At 41.3% G+C, this 20,310-nt stretch overlaps 2 protein-coding genes across 3 annotated transcripts in view; one reads left to right on the top strand and one right to left on the bottom strand.

The window, feature by feature from the left end:
* Positions 1–15,243, bottom strand: part of TEX11 (testis expressed 11) — a 32,966-nt gene extending 17,723 nt beyond the window's left edge. The window contains exons 1-12 of one of the 2 annotated variants that reach the window (XM_040614074.1): positions 15,178–15,218; positions 14,882–15,090; positions 12,741–12,825; positions 11,492–11,583; positions 10,960–11,040; positions 10,758–10,877; positions 9,198–9,278; positions 6,682–6,767; positions 5,151–5,208; positions 4,232–4,327; positions 2,557–2,638; positions 701–779 (exon numbers count right to left, since the gene is read on the bottom strand). In XM_040614074.1, coding sequence (XP_040470008.1) covers positions 701–779; positions 2,557–2,638; positions 4,232–4,327; positions 5,151–5,208; positions 6,682–6,767; positions 9,198–9,278; positions 10,758–10,877; positions 10,960–11,040; positions 11,492–11,583; positions 12,741–12,825; positions 14,882–15,090; positions 15,178–15,208 — 1,100 coding nt within the window. In that variant the 5' untranslated portion in view covers positions 15,209–15,218. Of the gene's footprint in view, positions 1–700; positions 780–2,556; positions 2,639–4,231; positions 4,328–5,150; positions 5,209–6,681; positions 6,768–9,197; positions 9,279–10,757; positions 10,878–10,959; positions 11,041–11,491; positions 11,584–12,740; positions 12,826–14,881 lie in introns of both variants that reach the window. The other variant, XM_040614073.1, reaches the window with a different exon arrangement.
* Positions 15,244–15,426: 183 nt separating this feature from the next.
* Positions 15,427–18,450, top strand: NCBP2 (nuclear cap binding protein subunit 2). The gene is made up of 4 exons (XM_040614659.1): positions 15,427–15,619; positions 15,912–16,093; positions 16,899–17,037; positions 17,699–18,450. Exons 1-4 carry the CDS (start codon positions 15,533–15,535, stop codon positions 17,795–17,797), a joined length of 507 nt encoding a protein of 168 aa, XP_040470593.1. The 5' UTR covers positions 15,427–15,532; the 3' UTR covers positions 17,798–18,450.
* The last annotated feature ends 1,860 nt before the right edge of the window (positions 18,451–20,310 follow it).

Raw genomic sequence — 20,310 nt, 5'->3', positions numbered from 1 at the left:
AAGAGGCTGCATAAGAAGAGCTGTTAATTTTCCATTCTAAAGAATAACATTCACACCATACAGCATGTTTCTAATTAATGCTACTGGCACACAATCACACTGAGTGAGTCAAGGTATGAATTTACTGCAGTTCATCTTTCAGTAGTAACTTCCTATTAGCACATGCTTGTTCCACAGTATTCATTAGAGTTTACTCCTCACAATGAAAGAGTAAGAATTTACTGCAAGATAGAAGCATATACATATATAATCATGACAGAGCATTCAAGAGCGTGAGATTTCATGTCTCAGTTTATTTTGCAGTAACTTGTTCAACCTTATACTGTTTTTCACAAGAATGATTCTAGGACTCCAAATTCTCATTCTGAAGATTTGTTAGTTAGCATGGAAGAAAGACATCATTCAGATAATTCCAGACTCATTATTCCAGATATACATTAAAACTACATAGGGAAAACCTTAAAATCAGGCTACAGCATTGCAAATGGCCGCTCAACATTATTTCATACCCTGTTCTGCTGCTGCCATAATCTGTATCCCCTTGCTACAGAAAAGACAGGCTCCCCCTCAAAATTGTTTACCTACCTCTGGGAGTTTTCATTTAAAATAAAGCATCATTGTACAATAGATGTTATTTGCTTACAAAAGAACAACTACAAAACCCAAATAGTGTTCACCCCACTTAGTGATGCTTTCATACCTTCCATGCTCCAGCAGCAGTTTGACAGTATTCAAATAAAAGTCTAGAGACATCTCATGATGCAGCAATTCTGAAACAGCTGAACAGAACACAAAGCGGTTGAGATTGTTTAATCAGCTTAAGACACTTAACTGCTCAAATTACCATTTGCCTCTTACAGCTTCTTTGGGGAAAAAAACAAATAAACAAACAAACAATCAAACCAAAATCCCATGCCTGCAGCAAAAAAACAACACCAAATCCAAACCAATACATAAATTCTAAACAAAAGGAAGAATAAAATATTTCTATTGTGCTTTGACTTTCACTGTACAATTACTGTAGTACTACAGAGAGGTGACAGACTGATAGACCTGGAATTCAAGCCCTCTGTCTCGAATTAGTAGCACAAACTTTTGCCTCAAGCTGCTTTCCATCAGTGTCTCATCCTTATCCAGCAGGAACCATTTAAGACTGAGGTCAGTGCTCAGGCTGTGTGGTGGTATCACATTGCAATGGGAACTACTTAAACCTAATGCCTTTAACATCAGCTGTTGAATTAACTGGTACTGATAAGTAGGTATCAGTTTTAGGCCACTCAGATAAAGTTTAAAAATTGCTAGACCATGCTGGATGGTTAATATCAAGATGTATACATTTGTAGCTTGGATGAGATCAGAGAACACACAGGGACATGACTAATAGTTGTTAAGTATTTATAAGGTAGCTGTGTACAAGTGCACAATACAAGATTTTAGTCAAATGCCTAAAACTTAGCAGGAATCTTTACTCAAAAGACAGAGAATTTGCAGCACATGGACACAACATTCTTTTCTGCCAGCCACACAAGAAAAGACAGATACCCACTCATTAATTAACTTGCTTGAAAAACTGACTGGAGTCTTAGTGCTACTAGACATGTGCAGAGTTTTTTGATAGGTAACACTATGGCTTCACAATTCAAACTGCAAAACAGAAGCCAACTATTGCAATGTTAAGTTTTGAATACTGTCCACTTGAAAGCTGGCTGAAATTCGGAGCAATCCAAAGTGGACTTTCCATTCCTGCTAGTCTGGCAGCATTCAAACTATTTGTGAGCTCTCTGCAAGTTCCTTGTCTCATCCTACATTTATTTCTCAGAGCATTCATTACATATCTGATGCTTTCCAACCATGAAGAGTACAAAGCCTCTCTTCCTTAAGATTACATCATTCATGGAAATAAATTTCTCCTGATACATTACCCTTTCTACACGAAAGTTCCCCTGAAAAAACTTTCTTCTCCTCTCATGTCAACAGAAAAATCAGTTCTCTTCAAATGACAAGTTTGAGGAATAAGGAGAAAAGAGTTTATATGTCCTAGATAAACTAAACAAACTCCGGTAACGCAGGTTTATAACAACACACCGACTGGCACTTGATGTCTCTTGGCTAAAATCTGCAAAGTCACACACAGAGAACAGCGGTGTTTCACAAGCCTTTCTTCTATGCTGACTGCATAAGAGACAATCCACCTTCACCCTTTCTGACTAATCTTAGACATGTGTCTAAAATAAACCACACCTTTACATTGCTAGATTTTCACTGTCCTCAGTCTAACAGGCTTCCAAGTCTTCACCCTTCCCTATTTCCAGCATGTCTATTTAAATTCTCAATAAAGTCATGCTTAATTCAAACTTAAATCAGCACCTGGATAACTCCTCTGTGAACACTGACTACTATGTCTCATAGTCAAAAACCAAAAGGGCATTTCACTAATGAAGATTCCTCTAAAACATACGAGAAAGGGATTTTTTTTTTCTATCTACAACTCAAGTCCATCTTCATGGATATGGAGTCATATGATCTTACTAAGAAACCTATACAGAACTGTGATACCTGAGTTGATATCTTCATCTGATGCTCCACTTTTAAGAAGAATTTTAACTTTCAAAAAAACCCCCGCTGGATGCATATTCTCCTGCACAATGAAAAACAATACATTACTTGGACAGCTGTTTGTAGAATACGGATCCTGCGAGAGTCCAGCACGTTCATAACACAGACAGATACCAGTACGTCACAGACACTCCACTACATTCTTCAGTTTGATTTTAATGACTGAAGCAACAGGTAGCCAACTGGTAATATTTTCTTCTTAAATGCAATGTTCATCTTCATTATTCATTCTTACACTGCCAAAAGGCCATGAGGACAATGAAAGCAAGAGATACAAGATTCTCAATTTGATGTGGCCCATTTTCAATACTTATAAATAGAAGATGAACAATACTGAATGATACAAACATTTCCTGTTTTTCTATGTGTGAACTGGCTGGCTTACTCTAGAATTAATGAGCAGAATTCCAAGTAGCTTATAATAATACAACATTTAGCAGAGAACAACAATGGGAGCAAATGGAAATAATGAAGACTGTATACTACAGCCCTCACTAAAACACTGCACATTTCAGACTCCAGAATAATTTTTTTTCTAGTTTTCCATATCCTCACACAATATCAAAACATACATTACCAAAATGATGATAAAAACACTTTCCACCTCAAAAGTTTTTGTGAAAGTAAATACAATAAAAACTGCAAAGGGCTGAGATACTGTGGTAAGATGTTATTTGAATTATTAAAATACACTGCCTTTTATTCTGATCTCACCAGCACATGCATCATCATCTGTCTGAAAGTTTTAACAGCATGTAGAAAACCGAATCTGAGCTTTCATTTAAAACAGGATTTTATACTTAATTATACTTATTTAAGTAATTGTACTTAAAATTTGTTTTGTATGAAACAGATAATGGAAATTTTAAAATGGTCAACCAAAGACAAATACAAATTTTTCAGATTTAAGTCAATCTAGCTAACCCAAAAAGACAGAAGCACAAAATTAATCCAAGTCTTTATATAAGAAATAGAATTTGTACTAGAGCAAAAGAACTCACTGTAGTGACTGCTTAGAGATACATGAACTTTCTTCAGGTTAGCTGGTATGTGTATACAGCTCATTTTTCAGGTTCCAGAAGAAATACAACCGTGTTCGTAAAGTCCAATAGCTAAATTAATTACTTAAAATAAGACTGATGTAGCATGGCTACACAGCTTTCAAAACTGAACTCTGTTTGGTGCTTGCTCAAGTATTTGTACAGATAACAAGTTGTGGACTCAAAATGTAGCATGGACATATCCATTATAACCCAAAGCAAGACAAAAGGTCTGGTGCATAAAAAAACAGCTGCTATAAATCTCAGGTGGACCACGCTGTAGTTTATTCTGGACAGTTTTCATGAATACACAACAGAAAAATGTTAGTCATATCATTAACAGAAGACCTCACTGTTAATAGATTTGAGGCAGAAAGACAGTTCTACATCTGCATGCAAAGAAATATTTCTCTATAAAAAAGCTGGGAACACCAAAACATGAGTATGAAAACCAAAGCAAAGCAAACACACCTCTATCTGATGTCAAGGATAACACACAGTGATCCATATTATTATGTTGATAAATGCCTGAGTTTTGACTATTGCTCACCACAAATACAGTAAGATGTTACTACCTGATTTGCCAAGGTTATAGCTTTCAATGCCTTGTCAAGATACAGATTGCAATCCCACTCGAAACAGACTGTAGCTAATAATCGCAGCACTTTAGCCTGGAGAGAAAAAAAACCAGGAAGTTTAAATGCCTGAAGAGCAGGGGCTGGGGGCAGGGGGAAGAGCCACAGATGAACATACATACGAATACAAAAGACTTAAAAATTAAGGTCACAAAAAATAAAAGCTCCTTGAGTCAAAAGAATGCCTGCCTGGTATCAGACATATAGAGTGACTGCTCAGTTCTGAAGCATATCCAGTGTTCAGCACTACTATTCACACAGAACATGAATCAACTACAGTTCAGAGGAGAAGCCAAGGGTAGCAAGGAAAAAGAGATCTGGAAAAAACAGAACGAAAGAAGAAACTGAAGGAACAGGAGGTACAAACTTCACTGAGAGAAAAAAAACAACAAAAAGATATACATGATAATAACCTTCAAATACATAAATAATTTATATGAAGAGGAAGAGATTAAAATCTTCTCCATATCCACTGTGGGTAGCAAAAGGAGTAACAGGCTTATGAATGAGAGACAAACATCTGTCAAATGACACAGATGCAATTGATGATGCCTTGAAAGAAGAGGAGGAAAGGAAGAAGCAATGGCTTTCAGGGTCTATCTCAGCCTTACTTTCTATAATTTAATTTCTGTAAAACATTAGATTCAAATGTGATTTAAGGGCACCCATCGGTGACTGAACTCTCAGACTGACACTCATAGCAACTGACCTTGCAACTTTGCCAAATTTCATAGCAGAGAGTCCTAAAGAGCAGGCCAAAGAAATCACTGGTCAGATTTGGCACAGCAGAAGCTGATGATACAACAGTCACACTAACAAAATCCTCCAATTTTTAAACAGCAATTTCTCTATTTCTTACCCGCATTTCCTTGCCAACAGAATACTCCATGTCCATCTTCCCAATGTCATAACTCTGACTATCAATGATAAGCAAAAGTTAGAATTAAATGGGATAACAAATTCAGACAATCTTCTGATACATGCAACATTCCTGTTCTTTCCCACTTAACCTGTCAGAAACCACATATATCACACAAACTAATCTCAGTACTCTCTCTGACCACAGAACAGAAAATTTTGTTTTCTTTCTACATCCTCATGTTAAAAATTGGACTCAATCACTTTCTTCAATCTGTTGCACCACCTTCTGTAACATCTTCTATTCAAGCATTTCAGTAGGCTTTATCAGTTTTAACTCTAGGGGGTTTGACAAAGCAAGTGTTCTCATTCTCACCTGACATATAATATAGTCATACACACAGGCTATACGTGACCTGGTCTCAAGATCACAGCAAATCAAGATCAGAGACAGAAACAGAACCTGGGACTCATGATTCCCCGTTCTTTTTTGAAAAGTTAAATGACAGCACAAAGGACCACTCAAGTGAAAAGGCAGTGGTAATGCCACAAAACCAGATCTGACTCACAGCAAACGCTGTGAACGAAGAACTGTTAGAAAAACAATAACTGGGCATTTGTTCTAATCTATTCTCAGTACAGTGGAATTTTAACCCACTAGATGGAGCTGCATCTCTTTCTCCAAATAATTATTTGCACTTTGCAAAGGTTTATTTCTTCCTCAAATTTTGTCATAGGGACTTGGTATTTCGTTTTCCACAAGAATAAAATACAAAGTAATCTCCAAAGCACTAGCTGTAATTAATTTTAAGTATTTCTACAAATCCTCTTTAACAACATATGTGATGATAACTATTTTGAATTTGATAAGTTGAACAGATATTGTGCATTTCCTTCTATTTAAAAGAAAAATAAAAACAATTTTTCTGAGCTAAGGCTGTGACCTTGGCACGAGAATACTCTTCCCAATAGCCTACGTTTTTTCTTCCTTAGTAGTACCACATTACTTATTTGGATCCTACCCAAACCATCTCTATTTCTTTTTCACCTTGATGTTTGTGTCTTTCATCAGTAAAGGACTTGCTCTCAATGAACATTTCCTTTATGAGAAATTAATGTTTAATATTTAATTTTTAAAACAAATCCATTGAAAACCAATCAGAAGAATCCACCTACTCTTTTCTGAAGTTTTCAGATCCCTTCACTATCACTTATGAATGGCACAAGAACTGGGAGCAGCCTCCTCATAAAAATAATCTCTTTGGAAGAAGTGTTAGGGAGAGAATTAATGAGAACCATGGAAAGACAATTTTCATTCCAATGACAGGAAAACAGATGTGGAAAGCAGGCATAAATGTTAGGCAGCAGGGTAAGACAGTCACCAAGTATCTGCTCAGCTAATTTTGTTCACCTAAAATTTTGTATTCTCACATTTTTAATCAAACCTCTATTTTCCCTTGCTCCCACTCCCCTTCACACATATTTTTAGATCTCAAAAGTAGGCTTTTATTTTGTTTGCTTTTGCACATTACCTGAGCCAGAAGGAGCTCTGTTCATACCTCTTCCATTCATAGGTTTCCACTCCAAAATTGTAGCAGAGGATTGACAGGTAACAGGTCTGCAATAAAAGACTCCTATAACATTCTTGTAGAAACAACATTAGATCTAAGACACTCCAGTCTCAAGTTATTTAGAATGCTTTTTACTTTAAAGATATATCCACCATTATCACTTCTGACCTTATACAAGCAGATATTGACCGTGACTAAAATGGAATCATAACTGTGTGGAAAAGGGAAGCATCATTAACCAGTCGAGGTGTGCAAAACAGCAGGATTCTTGACACACAAGGTAGAATAATTCCTCAAGATACCAAACTGAAAGCACTAAAACTGTGTAAAGTAAAAAATAAAAATTAAAACTTGAGAGGAAAACCTGCAATATTACAACTTGATTTTTAAAAAAGACAAAAGTTTTACACAGTTAAGGTAAGAAGACTATACATCTTCCATGGTAGGTTTCTTCCCGGCATGTCTCTTAGAGGTTAAAAAAGGATCATCCACATACAAGTTTTAGGAGACAACTGTTTTTGAATGCCTGGTTATTCAGAGCACTATTGCTTTCTGCTGTATCAGTCAGCCCTGACAATGTCTGTTCATAACAATTTGTCTTTCCTTTGAAATTATTTGCAGCTGTCATATGTTGTCCAAAGAAGAGACAGAAAAGTCATTTTATATGCTAATATACTGCCAACACTTACAACTATTTTGCCTCTGCAGAAACTTTCTTTTCCAAGCATAAATGATGCTTCCTTCAAGTGACTACAGATTTCAAATCCTCAGGCAAGAATGAGAGAGGTAGCACAACATTTTGCTTCAAATTTATCATTTCATTACAGTTCAGAGACAAAAGCACATTCAGTATGCATGAACAGAAATAATGATCACTCTCAGATGTGAAACCCTTATTTTTCATAAGTTCATTTGTGAATGATTTCTTTCCAGAACAGGAAGTTTACTGTATTGAGAGGTTTCATGCAAAGTGTTCAGCGTAATGCTGTAGGCGTACTGTGGCATGCCCCACTCATTTACCTGCATGCTTGGAAAAGAAGTATTTTAAAAGATAATTAAAATATTCTTTCAGTGAATGACTGTGTTCCAGGCATCAAGTGTAACACTAAATATCCCAATAAACCTGGCACCTCTCTGAACAACAGGTGTTTGGAACAATTGTGGCAGTTCACCCTGTACGGCAAGAGCTCCCAGTTATGGTTCATAGACCACTGATGATCCACAAGCTGCAAATCCTCTCCAGCTGACCTGTGGTACCATACATGACCATAGTGCAAGCGCTCTGCAAGTGCTCTCTGGTACAGTGGGAGCCTGGAAGAGTTAAGGACTGACAGCTACCTAGTAGTCCAAAAACTTAAAAGTCACCCAGCAACCAATAGCTCTTTCCTTTTTTCTCATTGTTTAAATACCACTCTTTAAACCACAAGTAAATTGTACCTCTCATGATCAGAAGCATTTTCCTTGTCTGCATCAGTGCTCCTGGTTTGTGAAGAGCATTCATCGTGAGAAGTTTAATGGAGAAGTTTAAGCAGAAAGTATGGGATTAATTTAAAATTAAATGAGGAACAGTAGTGCCAAGATCCCAGTGAGCATTTTCAACAACCCACAGTGGGAAATTCTGCTCTTATGATTCAAATCAAAGCTAGACCCCTGCAACTGACTTTGTCACTCAGATGCACTCAACAAGGCCTGCAGATCACAAAACCCAGTTTCAGTTTAAAATTTGTTGGGAGTTTAATTGGTTAAAAGCCCAATTACCTGTGCCACAAAGAGAGGAACAAAATGTTTCCTAAATATTGGGAAAACATTAAAGTGAGCAAATGAAAATAGACGTGAAGTTTAGTCTGATATAAACATATCAGACTTCTATCTCTGCAAACAAAGAACTAGTGTGCATATGCTAGAGTTTGTTTTCTCTAGACATTGTTCTGTGATACAAGAACTACAGAGAACACGGTTTAGTGCAATGGGAAGCCTCTATTCATAGCTTTACAGTTTCATGAAGATTATTACTGAGGGCAGTGATAGACTTGCAAATCAAAACCTTAGTAACTCAGCTCTTCTCTTGTCCCATCTGTCTCCAGACAAAAGTTTACATGGGAACAAATGAGGAAGCAATATATAAGATGCAAGATGTAAAATGCAGCTGGCATGCAGCTGGCATATTCAGTTTAGAAATCTTTTTGCCTTGCTTGCTGATTTGTCTTCTCTCATTCTTTAGGAAGAGTTTTATCATTCTATTTTGAATGATAAACTATGAGAAACAAGAAAAAAAATGAAGTTTGAAGAAAAAAACCCTGCTATTTTCATACAACATTTTTAGTAAGAAAATCTCAAAAAGCAACCAACCACAGAAGAGATAACACAGTTCACAGTACTTTTCAAAATGTTTTATGGTATATGTCATTCTTTAATATATAAAGAAGAAAGCAGATTTTCAAAGTTTGGAATGATAAAGAAGGGATGATTTCACCTACCTCTCTTGGCAATTTCATCAACATATCTTTGCAGCGCTGCATGCACATAACCGCTTTCTGAAAATCCCCTTGAGCAACTGCCTAAGAAAGCAGTAGAGCACGCCAACAAGCTGTTAGTGAGCAACTTGTCTTTAAAATTCATTAAAAGACTGATTCTCTAAAATAAGACTTTGGTTTTTCACATTCAGTAAAGCTAGGTTTGGGATTAGATATCTGTCCTTAGAGTGCTACAATAATTCTGTATATTGCTATATATTGCCAGATAATAAAGACATCCAGCAAAACACTGCAGTCCTCAGGTAGCATGAACAGGCTAGATGCATGTGACAAGTTCATTCAGATGTTAAGATGACACAACAGTTCAGCAAATCTCAAACCACTTCTTCAATAATTTAAGGTCCCCTTTTGTCTCCACGATCAAATTAAAACTTTTGGCCACTGCTTTTGTCTGTTTAGGGAGGCTCTTGAGAATTTTAGAGACAATGCTCCCCTTCTAGATAGTGAGGTCAGTGATGCAGGCAACTATTTTTTCTCATATTTATACTTATATGTCTGTAATACTCTGTAGTACTGATCAAGCACTCAGAAACTTCAGTCAGGCACAACCATGCCTCACAAAACTTTGAATTTCTACATTACATACTTTGAATTATTGTAATTTGTGTTGTTGATCCCCTAGAAAACCTTTGGCAGGTTTTTTTTCAGATTTTTCTCATATTGTGCTAGGTGCTTTTTTTTGTAATTATCACCATGATTCTTACCTCATTGTATGATGCCAGAGACTGAGACTTTAAAGAAAATATCAAATGTCATAGATCTCAGTATTTCCAGATCTTGTAATTTTATACTGATCCTCCCACTGTTTAAAGCCTTTGTATGTGGAAAGCAGCGTATATGAGGTCGTGGAAGAGAGGGTATTAATGTATAGAAAGATCTCTGTCTGATGGCATATAATATTAATAGCTGTGATGATGTTCAAGAGTTTGTAGAGTCATGAAAGTTTTAAGTTACAGAAGACTTCGCACAAGTGGCTAATAATATCTACTTGCTATATATGAACACTGGCTATCTGCAGCCATGATGAATACTACCATAATATACTTTCAATCAGCCCAGCTGCAAATACTAGTGCAGTATGATGAGTGTTCCAAAGCGACTAGTCTTGCTGTGTGCGTTACATGAAAGCAGGGTGACCTGAGCTCTATACCAGCCCTATCCCCCTTCTTCAGTCAGGCACAGGCCACCTGACACATTTATGATTCAGAAAGGCAGCTGTTTGTTTTATTATCAGCCACGCTAGCCAAATCATAAAGCAACAAATCTGAACTAGAAGATATAAACACCACAGCAGAAATGACTGCGATAAATTAAGCAAATTAAAAACCATTAAATGATTGCAACACTGAATGCAAACACGAGATCTGCTATCTTACATCTAAGTGAAGGAAATGTATCCCTCAGCAAGTCTTCAATGCCAAGCATTCATACAACTAATAACTGGGTCAGAGTTTCCCTCTACAACCCCAGTGACTTATAAGGAAAACTGGGAAGAACACATACTGATTCAGCCTGATAAGAGAGTACTTTGAAGAGGTTCTTCTCCACATCAGCTTTGTGCACATGAATATCTGCTTCACCATCGCTCCCCTTAAGTAACTTCGCATACAGTTTTTCTATACTCTGGAAAACAAAGTGTAGGCATCAACCAAGGAACTTACAAATAGGTGTGTTTGTAAGAAATTACAACTGGAAAAGAACTTACATTCATGGCAATCTCTAGAAATTCATCAGCAAGATCTGCTTTTCCGATATCTATCCACCCTTTCCCAGTTTTCATAGACATCTGAAGGAGAAAACAGGTGGCTTTGTGAAAATATAGTCACTTTCAAGAAAAGCAATGTTAGCTCTCTTTGATGTACATATCTAATATAGGAGAGGGGTATTTCAGGTCTTCGATTCCTGACATGCACCTCACATGACTGAATCAAGTCCTTAACACTTAGATGCAGCACAAGGCTTATGGTGCCCTACCAGAAAATACAGTAAGATACTAAAATAAATGAATAGGCTGCTCATACAACATTTTACCATATGACAAAGATGGGATGCTAGCTGCACTGTTCAGAAATTCCTAACTGCACTGGCTCAGCAAGGTGTCCCCTGTGATTATAAAGGCCCCCTTCAATATACATATTCCCCAGAACTACAGGTATATTTCACTGCCTTTGTAAAGCAACCACAATGGGGTTTTAAGGTTTCCCTTGGTGATCAACTGTACTTCATTACTCACCCACCATTAGCCTTACCAAAATCTGTCTTCGAATAGTTGCCTCTGGAGGATCGCTGCCTTCACAAAAGCACACCAGTCTGCAAGCAACAAACCGTACTGCAAGAAAACAGTGCATTTTTTTTTTGAAAGTCAAGCCCTGCCATATCTCAAAGATTGCTTGCCATTTTAAATTACAAGAGAGAAGAATTTGGAAGCTTCGGGAGTCAAAGCAGTCTGATTTTTAGCCAAGCTGCTTAAAATTGCTTTTTAGGCAGTAAGAAAAAAAATATATTCTCATCAAAACACCTATTAAACACTTTAAGTTAAATACATGGTATTCAAAGACTTAATTACATTTTATGTGCTTACAGTAACATGTCTTCAGAGCCTCAAAACAGCCTTCAGCAAAATAGGGAAATGAAGTTTAATAATCTTGACATTTCCAAAGTAAAAAGCAAAAATATTTTCAGGCCTTCCTTACACATCAGGTATGGAAAAGACACCACTTAATGTATTTAAAATAGCCTCTCCCTGGCCCTTCAGCTGTGATACAAGATCTGAGAACATTACGCTCTACAATTACTACTTATTTTGTGTAAACTTAACCTTCTCCCTGTACCTGATATAATTTATATGATGCAGATTATACATAATTTTGACTATAATCCCTCAAGACAAAAATGTGGGCCAGATACTGCAGTCCTGCAGGACCACATAAAGACCAGGTTGAGGGAAAAGACCAAAAGCTCACTTCTGCTTTCTCCTGGCCCTGCTCCTGGCTCCAAGCAAACCCACTAGCTGTATACCCAGCTAAAACAGGGAAGTAAAAAGAGGATTTTGAGTTTTTCTGTAAACATTGATGAGATAGTTCTATTAAAGAAACATTCTCACTTGATATAAATTAAGATATAGACAACTGTCTAAAATTTACATTTGTGTTATTTCCATACATTTTTAATTAAAACCATAGCATTAGAAGGCAAACTACAGCTTTCTTTGGTTACATCACCTTTTTACTGATGCTCTGGCATGGAAAAGGGGGCAGGGGTCGACTGTCTACGCCAATTCTGTGTCTCAACGAGATCACCATTACACTAGGGTGCTCCTTACTGAACTGTTTATAGAAGAACAGCTGTGTATTTTCCTGTCTACACCCTATAGCTGCAAAGATCCAAACAAATCTACAGCACTACATATATGCCTGTCAGCAAAATTTTTCCTTTTCATGCTACAGCACACAAACACATTTAAGAAGGTATAGAACACATACATACATTTAGCTCTTTGCTCATCATTGACAATGCAACCCATGTGTTTGGTCACAGTCCAGTTCCACAGGTTTATTGCACTCTCTTCAACCTGAGTAGAAGAATTCCATCAGATTTAACTTTGTCCTGGATTTGTGTCAATATTGAAATTTGCTACTGGAAAAGGAACCTTCTGTCATGGGGATCACAGTAACGATCTGTCTGGATGTTTGCACAACTTCCTTTTACATTGGAGTCAGGGTGTGGGTTTTCCAAAAAACTGTTAACATGATCCCACAGGGAGATTTGGGATAGTGACCTGAAAACAAGCACACTGAATGGACTAGCATTTCTTCAGCTAAAAGTATGCATCATTCTTTTCTACAGATTCATCATTTCAGAAGATATATTCAGTCTTATAAAAGACTATTTCATATCTTCTAAAGACATGAAAGCACTTCCAAGACAAAGCAAGGTAAGAGAACATGACTGTAAATCCAGGGCTGACAAGACCTGGAACTAAAAAAACCTAATTAATCATATGACCGATAGCACATATGTTACATCATCCATCATTGCCTTCAGCTCCAGTGTGAAATTATGCATAACAGTGAATTCTGTAAGTGAAGTGGTGGATTATAGAAACATTCAAATATATTCCTAAACAAATCCCATTAATCTGTCATATTATGAAATGTCCTAACCTATGTTTCTATCAAGTCCTTTCCCAAACTTATCAAAACATGACCTCACTTCATCGCAGATGGACAGGGTTTCTCACAGATACAAAATCTGTGCAACAGCACATCATCATGTCCAAAACACAACTGATTCACTGGCAGCTTTCAGAATACATCACATACACCTTAAACAGGTGCTGAAGAATTTGAAGGGATTGGAAAAGAGCTGTAAGAATTGTTTCAGGTTTGAAAATATATCTATAGCAACGCTTCATCTTTTTTGCCTATCAAGAAGAAAACTAAGTAGCTTGAATTACTTTAAATACCTACCTACATCAGGAAACTTCTGATGTTAAGAAAGAAAGAACAAGGGCTACTGTATATATACTATGGTTGAAAAGATGATGCAGTTCTACCTAAAGACAAGAAGCTTCTTTAACAACCCACCTTGAAGGGTTGCACTTCCCATCACTTCAAATCCTAGTTTCCAGGATAGATCTTGCCTACAAATATACTCTTGCCTAAGTAGGAGACATTTCACAGGCCCTTTTATTGGACATCAGATTACAAATTAATGATTTCTTTAAAAATAATTTAGCCCAACTTATCCAGAAAGAATTGAAGGATACCAGTTTCATGCTCCTGTATTTTCTCTACAGACTGAGCATACTTTCTGCCATGGACACTTGCAAGCCTATCTTGCTTCTTGTCACAAATTTAGGACTTTCAGAATCAGTCTTCCTTAGATGATAATCACTATGAGTTAAATCTCTCTTCAAAATACAAACTGTGGAGGAAAAGGTTGGCCTGTATCTCAACTGGACCTGTTTTTACGCCAGATGCATATATTACCCATCAGACTTCTTTTTGAAAGGCTTTTTAAAGCAGACATTTATTACTTTACAATTACTGCTCTAGAAAAAATACAGAAGGAAAAAACTCCTAAAATGAGAAACATTATAAAAAAAACCTAGTTCACTTTCGTAACATATGAAAACGAGTACTTCTCACGCTGATACTATGTACTGGGTTTATCAGGCAGTTAAAAGGACATGCTTCCTTGTTTTCTTCTTCCTCAAATATCTGCAATCCTTATCAGAATCCATGTACAAGATGAGGAATGACCTCTTATCTGGCCCTGTACCCAACTCTTAATGCATCAGCACTCCATGCTTACATTTTTATGTGAAATTACGATTAGAGGCTACCTGAAAATTGAAATAATAAAAACCGTTAACATTACTAAGCCACCAGTAAATTTTCCCATTATGATGCACTTTTATACTTCGGATCATCCTTTCACATCGATGTTTTTAAACGTAACATTTCCCACTTTATTTTGGAATTTCATGCTATGGGGTTAAAAGATGAAAAGCTAAACTTTTTGTCTACGTCTCCATAGCGCTGCAGTTACAGGTTCAGCTCCACCGCAGCTGATGGGCAGCGGGAGCCCCCGTCCGCAGAACGGCGCCAGCCGCAGCCACCAACCTGGGCCAACGCCGCCGCCTGGGGCGCAGCAGCGGAAAGCCCCGCTGCCTCCGGCGGGCCCGAGAGGGGCACCGGGCCGGCGGAGCGGGGCTCTGCCCCAGCCGCGCCCCCATCCCCCTCAGAGATGCTCCCCGCCGCCTGGAACAGCTCCTCGGTGAGGGCGGCGATGCGGGACGGGGCCTCCTCCCTCAGCAGTTCCTGCACCAGCCCTGTAACACAGGAGAGGGGAGGGAGTGATAACAGCCACCCCCAGAAACTTATCGGGAAGGCGGCCCTCGCCCCACGGCAGGCAGTACCTCGCACCGCCTCCCGCCGTGCCCCCGCCATGGCGGCCGCCGCCCCGCCCGCGCCCCGTGAGGCGACCTGAGAGGAGGCGGTGCGCGCGCCGCGCATGCGTGCTTCCGGCCCCGCACGCGCGCCGCCGCGGAGCATGCCGGGCCCTACGGCACAGCCGCGCCGAACCCAGCGCTCCCGGTGGCACCGCGCGCCGATTGGCCGTCCGAAGCTCCCGCCCCGCCTACCGCCCCCGAGCGACAGGCGCCGGGGCCAATCGGACAGCGTGGCGGATCGGCCTCCCCGCTGGCCGTGCGGTGGGCGCCGCGGCCGTTCTGGAAGGATCCCGGGAGCAGGGCCCGGGCGGGCGCAGGCGATATGTCGGGGCTGCTCCACACGACGCTGAGCGGGCTTAACAGCGACTCCTACTGCGAGATCAGCCAGTACCGCGACCAGCACTTCCGGGTGCGCCCGGCGGCCGGGCCTGAGGCGTGGGGGTAGGGGCGGCGGGGCCCGGGCGGGAGCGGGGCCCGGGCGGGAGCGGGGCCCGGGCGGGAGCGGGGCCCGGGCGGGAGCGGGGCCCGGGCGGGAGCGGGGCCCGGGCGGGAGCGCCGTTGCTGTGGCAAGGCCGTGCGAGCAGCCCGCGAACGGGAGGGCACCGCGTCTGCGGGGCGGCGGCAGGTGCCCGCCGGGGCCTGGCGGCAGAAGTGGGGCGGCAGGCGTGCTCACCCCGCTGCGTGCTCCCCTCTGCCCTCAGGGTAGCAGGCAGCTGCAGGAGAAATCCCTGAAAATTTCCTCTACGCTCTATGTTGGAAACCTGTCCTTCTATACCACCGAGGAGCAGATCCAGGAGCTCTTCTCCAAGTGTGGAGATGTCAAGAGGATTGTCATGGGGCTGGACAAGATCAAGAAAACTCCCTGTGGTTTCTGCTTTGTCGAGTATCCTTTCTGGTGCCCTGTTACCCTCAGGTCTTGGGTGGTTGCCACCTTTAGTTCCTCTTTGTGCAGCAAGGTTAGCTGAGGAGGAGGGACAGTCAGCTGCTTTCTACCAGGCACTTCCCTCCCACCCTTGCTACTTCACCACTGCTTTAACTGAGACAGCAGTGCCATAGGCGGAGAGTGCTACCACTGCTGTATTTCCTGGAGGTGGCAAAGAGCTCCTTTAATTTGTTACTTTCGTTAATGATTTTAGGGCCAAAATCAGAACTGTTACAGTCGTCATTCTGAGGTCTTGTATGGCCAGAGCACGGTCACTTTCTTACCTTAACTTTACACCTGAATGAGGCAGCAGAATAAGCCATGGCGGTATTCCCAAGTACAGGGTACACGCTTGTACAAGTTGTACCATGAGCTGTCTTTGCAAAGCTCTTGCGAGGCCTCTCCCTCTTGTTCAAATTCAGTCAAGTTTCAAATAGTACAAAAAGACGTATTACAGCTTTCTTGCCGTTAGCAAGGCTTTAACATGTTTTGTTTCATCTACGTGTGGAATAAGTGCTCCAAAACTACTTCTTGTCTGTGCAGGTACTAACATTAATCCTTTCAGTTTAGAATCCTTTCTGGGTGGCAGCTGGTTTTAGCTTTGATTTATATGAGCACAGTTTCTGATCCCATAGAGGAGAGCAGAAAGAATAGAAGAGGCTGGAAGGCAGGGTTTTTCTGCTTCTCAAATGGAATAGTTGTCTTTTTTTATTTTCCTTGTACCCAACAAAATATCACACTTAGTTCTCCTTATAGTATGCTTCAGATACTACACAAGAGCAGATGCTGAGCACGCAATGCGATTTATCAATGGCACACGACTAGATGACCGCATCATTCGAACTGACTGGGATGCAGGGTTTAAGGAGGGGCGACAGTATGGAAGAGGAAAGACTGGAGGACAGGTGAAGACAATACCACTTCATACCTTGAATTTGATCCCCCTAAGACTCTGTACTGCTTTGCTACTTTTGTCTTATGCAGACCAATGTGTAAACTGTAAAGACCTGATAATGAGCTTTAGTCACTCCCAGGTTGTTTTGGCGACTGATGCCTGGTTAAAAAGCTAGAAATAGAACTTAAGGCCACATATCCCACCATGTAAGCAGAATGTTCCCTAATCCAAGCTAGTACTCTTAAAGAGATGCAGAGTTTGAATGGAGGGGGACAGCAAAGCTGCTAGGCCAATCTTATAAAGCAGCACTTTGCCCCAGTGCGAAGGTGAGGTTCCTTTGCAGATTTCCAGGGTGGAGGGGAGGAAATGTTTGAGAGGCCAAGCCTGGCAGTTCAGAAAGCTGGACTACAAAGCTGAATGAAAATAGTTTGGGGTCTTACTTGCTTCTTGTCTAAAAAGATCTCAGCCATCAGCTATATGCTAATTTGTCATTTTCACTACCGTTACCACCTTTTTGGGGGATTATTTGAAGAGATTTCAAATGAATCTAAGTTCTTCTAACCTGAATTCCAGTTCCCCAGCAACTGAGCAAGGAGAGGGTGATGATTCTGAAGTCTAGCAGGAGTCAGGCAGTGCAGGGTACTAACATCTGTGTTACTGTTCTGCCTCAGGTGCGAGATGAGTACCGGACAGACTACGATGTGGGAAGAGGTGGCTTTGGCAAGATCATTCAGATGCAGAAAGCAAATCATCAGCCTGCAATCTATTAATTGCCTCGTGGGTCCTAGCTCGTAGAGGGCTTTGTCCTTCCAGAGCTAGCCCTGCTCTTGCATTTTGGATTGGGGTAGGGAGTGATATCCAAGTTCCAGCAAAAGGTGACCCTCCTTAGACTGTGGATATACATGTATTCATTCCCCCTTCCTTCTGGGCTAGAGATGATGTTCTGTGTTGATACAGGGCAACAAGGGAAAAAAAAAATGGACAGCTCTGCAGGATTCTGGGTAAGAAGAAATGCAGCATGTCACACACACCTTGTGCTATGACACAGCTAAGCAGGTGGCGTCCTCCAAGCTGTGACTGCAGCCATGTTTGCTCTCAAATGGAACTTCTTAAAAACATACCACCTTCGGAGCCATCCAGGTGTCTGGGCACCTTATGGGGATGCACAAGATGATTCAGGTTTCTAATTTACAACCTCATCAGCTTCCAAAGCAGTATCGCTGTTTGGATGAGAGAAGTGGAACAAGGTCTAATCATCCTTGGAGGTGCTTGTCTGCACATCTAGCCCTTGGGTTGGTGAGGGCCTGCAGAGCATTTCTCTTAATGATGCCCCCAGTGCTGCCTGGCTTTTTCAGATCCTCACTGTTCAGCGTGATTTTGTTAAAAGTTTCTTTTAATTTTTTAAATAAACAGTTGTATTGGGTCTGGCTGAGATGGAGTTAATTTTCCCCCTAACAGCCCTCATAGTGCTGTGCTTTGTTTTGGTAGTTAGAGGTGTTGATAAACACCAGCGTTTTGGTTAGTGTTGAACAATGCTCACAGCATCAAGGCTGTCTCCAGTGTTTCCCCCTGCCTCACTCAGTAGGCTGGAGGTGGGCAAGATCTTGGGTGGGGACAGAGCCAGGACAGCTGGCCCAAACTGACCAAAGGGATATTGCCATATGACCTCTGCTCAATAATAAAAACTAAGGGAAAGGTGGCAGGGGTTTGGGATGGGGAGGTGTATTCGTTACTACAATATTTGTATTTTGTCTACACCTACTGAAGCTCTGCTTCTCAGCAGCTCAACAATGCCTGCCAATGGGAAATAGAGAATAAATCTTTTTGTTTCCTTTGCTTCCACACACAACCTTGCTTTTACTATATTAAACTGCCTTTATCTTGACCCATGAGCTCTTTTCCATCTTATTTTCTCCCCTGTTGTCCTGCTGAGGAGGGGAGTGATAGAGTGGCTTGGTGGGCACCTGGCATCCAGCCAGGGTCAACCCACTGCAGTCCTTTTTCATGCTCAACATGGGGCCTGAGACTGGCAGTTTTGTATTAAGCGTGCTATAGCAGTAGTTGTTGCTCAGTAGTAAGCTTCCACATGGGTCATGGAGTTTGTTGGCTGCACTGCTTGTCTTTATTTTGCTGAGCCTGGGCTTTGCCCTGGCATTAATGGCCTTGCTGTGCTGGGGGAGCTGTCTTGTGGAAAGGGTGAGGGAATGCATCTCCTTCTTCCTGCCCGGTCTGGGTGGGTTTATGATGCAGGCTCCTGAGGTCCTTGTTCACCCTTGCATGAGCTGTTTAATGCAACTAATTAACGCTGTGGACATATTATGGGGTTTGTGGAATGTGGTGTCATCCTGCTGTAGGAGAAGACAACTTTTGGGTGAGGCGATGCTGAAGCATGCCCTGAGGCGGCTGGTCCCTGGGTGGCAGGGGTCCCTGGGTGGCAGGGTGCGTGGAAAGATTTGGGTAGGTGCCTGGGGTGGTTATCACCTCCCGTAGCCTGGGACTTTACACCTGAACAGGCAAACTGATGTGCCACTGGATAGAAGGGTGCCTTGCCTACCAGTAAAAACCAGCAGCTTCTAGCACTGCTGGGGCTTGGCCTGTGCCTGCCGAGCTGCAGTTCGGTACTGTCAGAGGACTGTGATTAAGGCAGGGACCCACACCACCTCTGAGAACACCTTGACTAAGGCTGGGATGCAAACTACACCTGAGGGCATGATGGTAGAGATAGGGATCCAGACCACATCTGAGGACACCATGGTTGAGGTGGGGACCCAAACAACAACAACTACAGTAATTGTCCCCGTGGCAAAAAAGAAACAACAATGGGGTCTATGGATCCGTATCACCAATGAGTAAGAGAGGAGGAAGAAGAGGAAGGGTTTAATCAAGAAGCTTGTCCTTTGGCAAAGAAATTAAAGGAAGGAGTGAGGGAATTCAGGTAAGAAATAGGAACCTACCTGGTCTCTGTCTCTGACCTCATCAGAACTTTGAGACATGTGGAAGGAGTACAGCTGCCGGCCGGGTGAGTGGATTGCTGCCTGGCGGCTCCGGCGCTGGGGCAATGGGGCTGACAGTCAGCAAATGGAATGTAGGGAAGCCCAGCAGCTGGGATCCCTTGCTAGGAACCAGGGAATTGAGAGAGGAATTGGAAAAGAAGCAGCAATTTGCAGTTTCTGGAGGCAACTCCTCTTGAGTTTGAGTGCAAGATACCCATTCAAGGAAAGTCTTGTGAGCTCCTCAGGAAAGTGGACTACCACAGCCAAAGACATCCAGTAGCTGAGAGAAT

The sequence above is a fragment of the Falco naumanni genome, chromosome 14 (assembly GCF_017639655.2).
Source record: "Falco naumanni isolate bFalNau1 chromosome 14, bFalNau1.pat, whole genome shotgun sequence".
Classification (NCBI taxonomy): Eukaryota; Metazoa; Chordata; class Aves; order Falconiformes; family Falconidae; genus Falco; species Falco naumanni.
This window is presented reverse-complemented; position numbering and strand designations above follow the sequence as displayed.

What these genes read in the sequence shown, in the direction of transcription:
- NCBP2 (XM_040614659.1), top strand. Translation starts at nt 15,533, where the DNA reads ATGTCGGGGCTGCTCCACACGACGCTGAGCGGGCTTAACAGCGACTCC. An exon ending in ACCGCGACCAGCACTTCCGG is followed by an intron (nt 15,620 to 15,911) that starts GTGCGCCCGGCG and finishes CTCTGCCCTCAG; the next exon opens with GGTAGCAGGCAGCTGCAGGA. An exon ending in TGTGGTTTCTGCTTTGTCGA is followed by an intron (nt 16,094 to 16,898) that starts GTATCCTTTCTG and finishes AGTATGCTTCAG; the next exon opens with ATACTACACAAGAGCAGATG.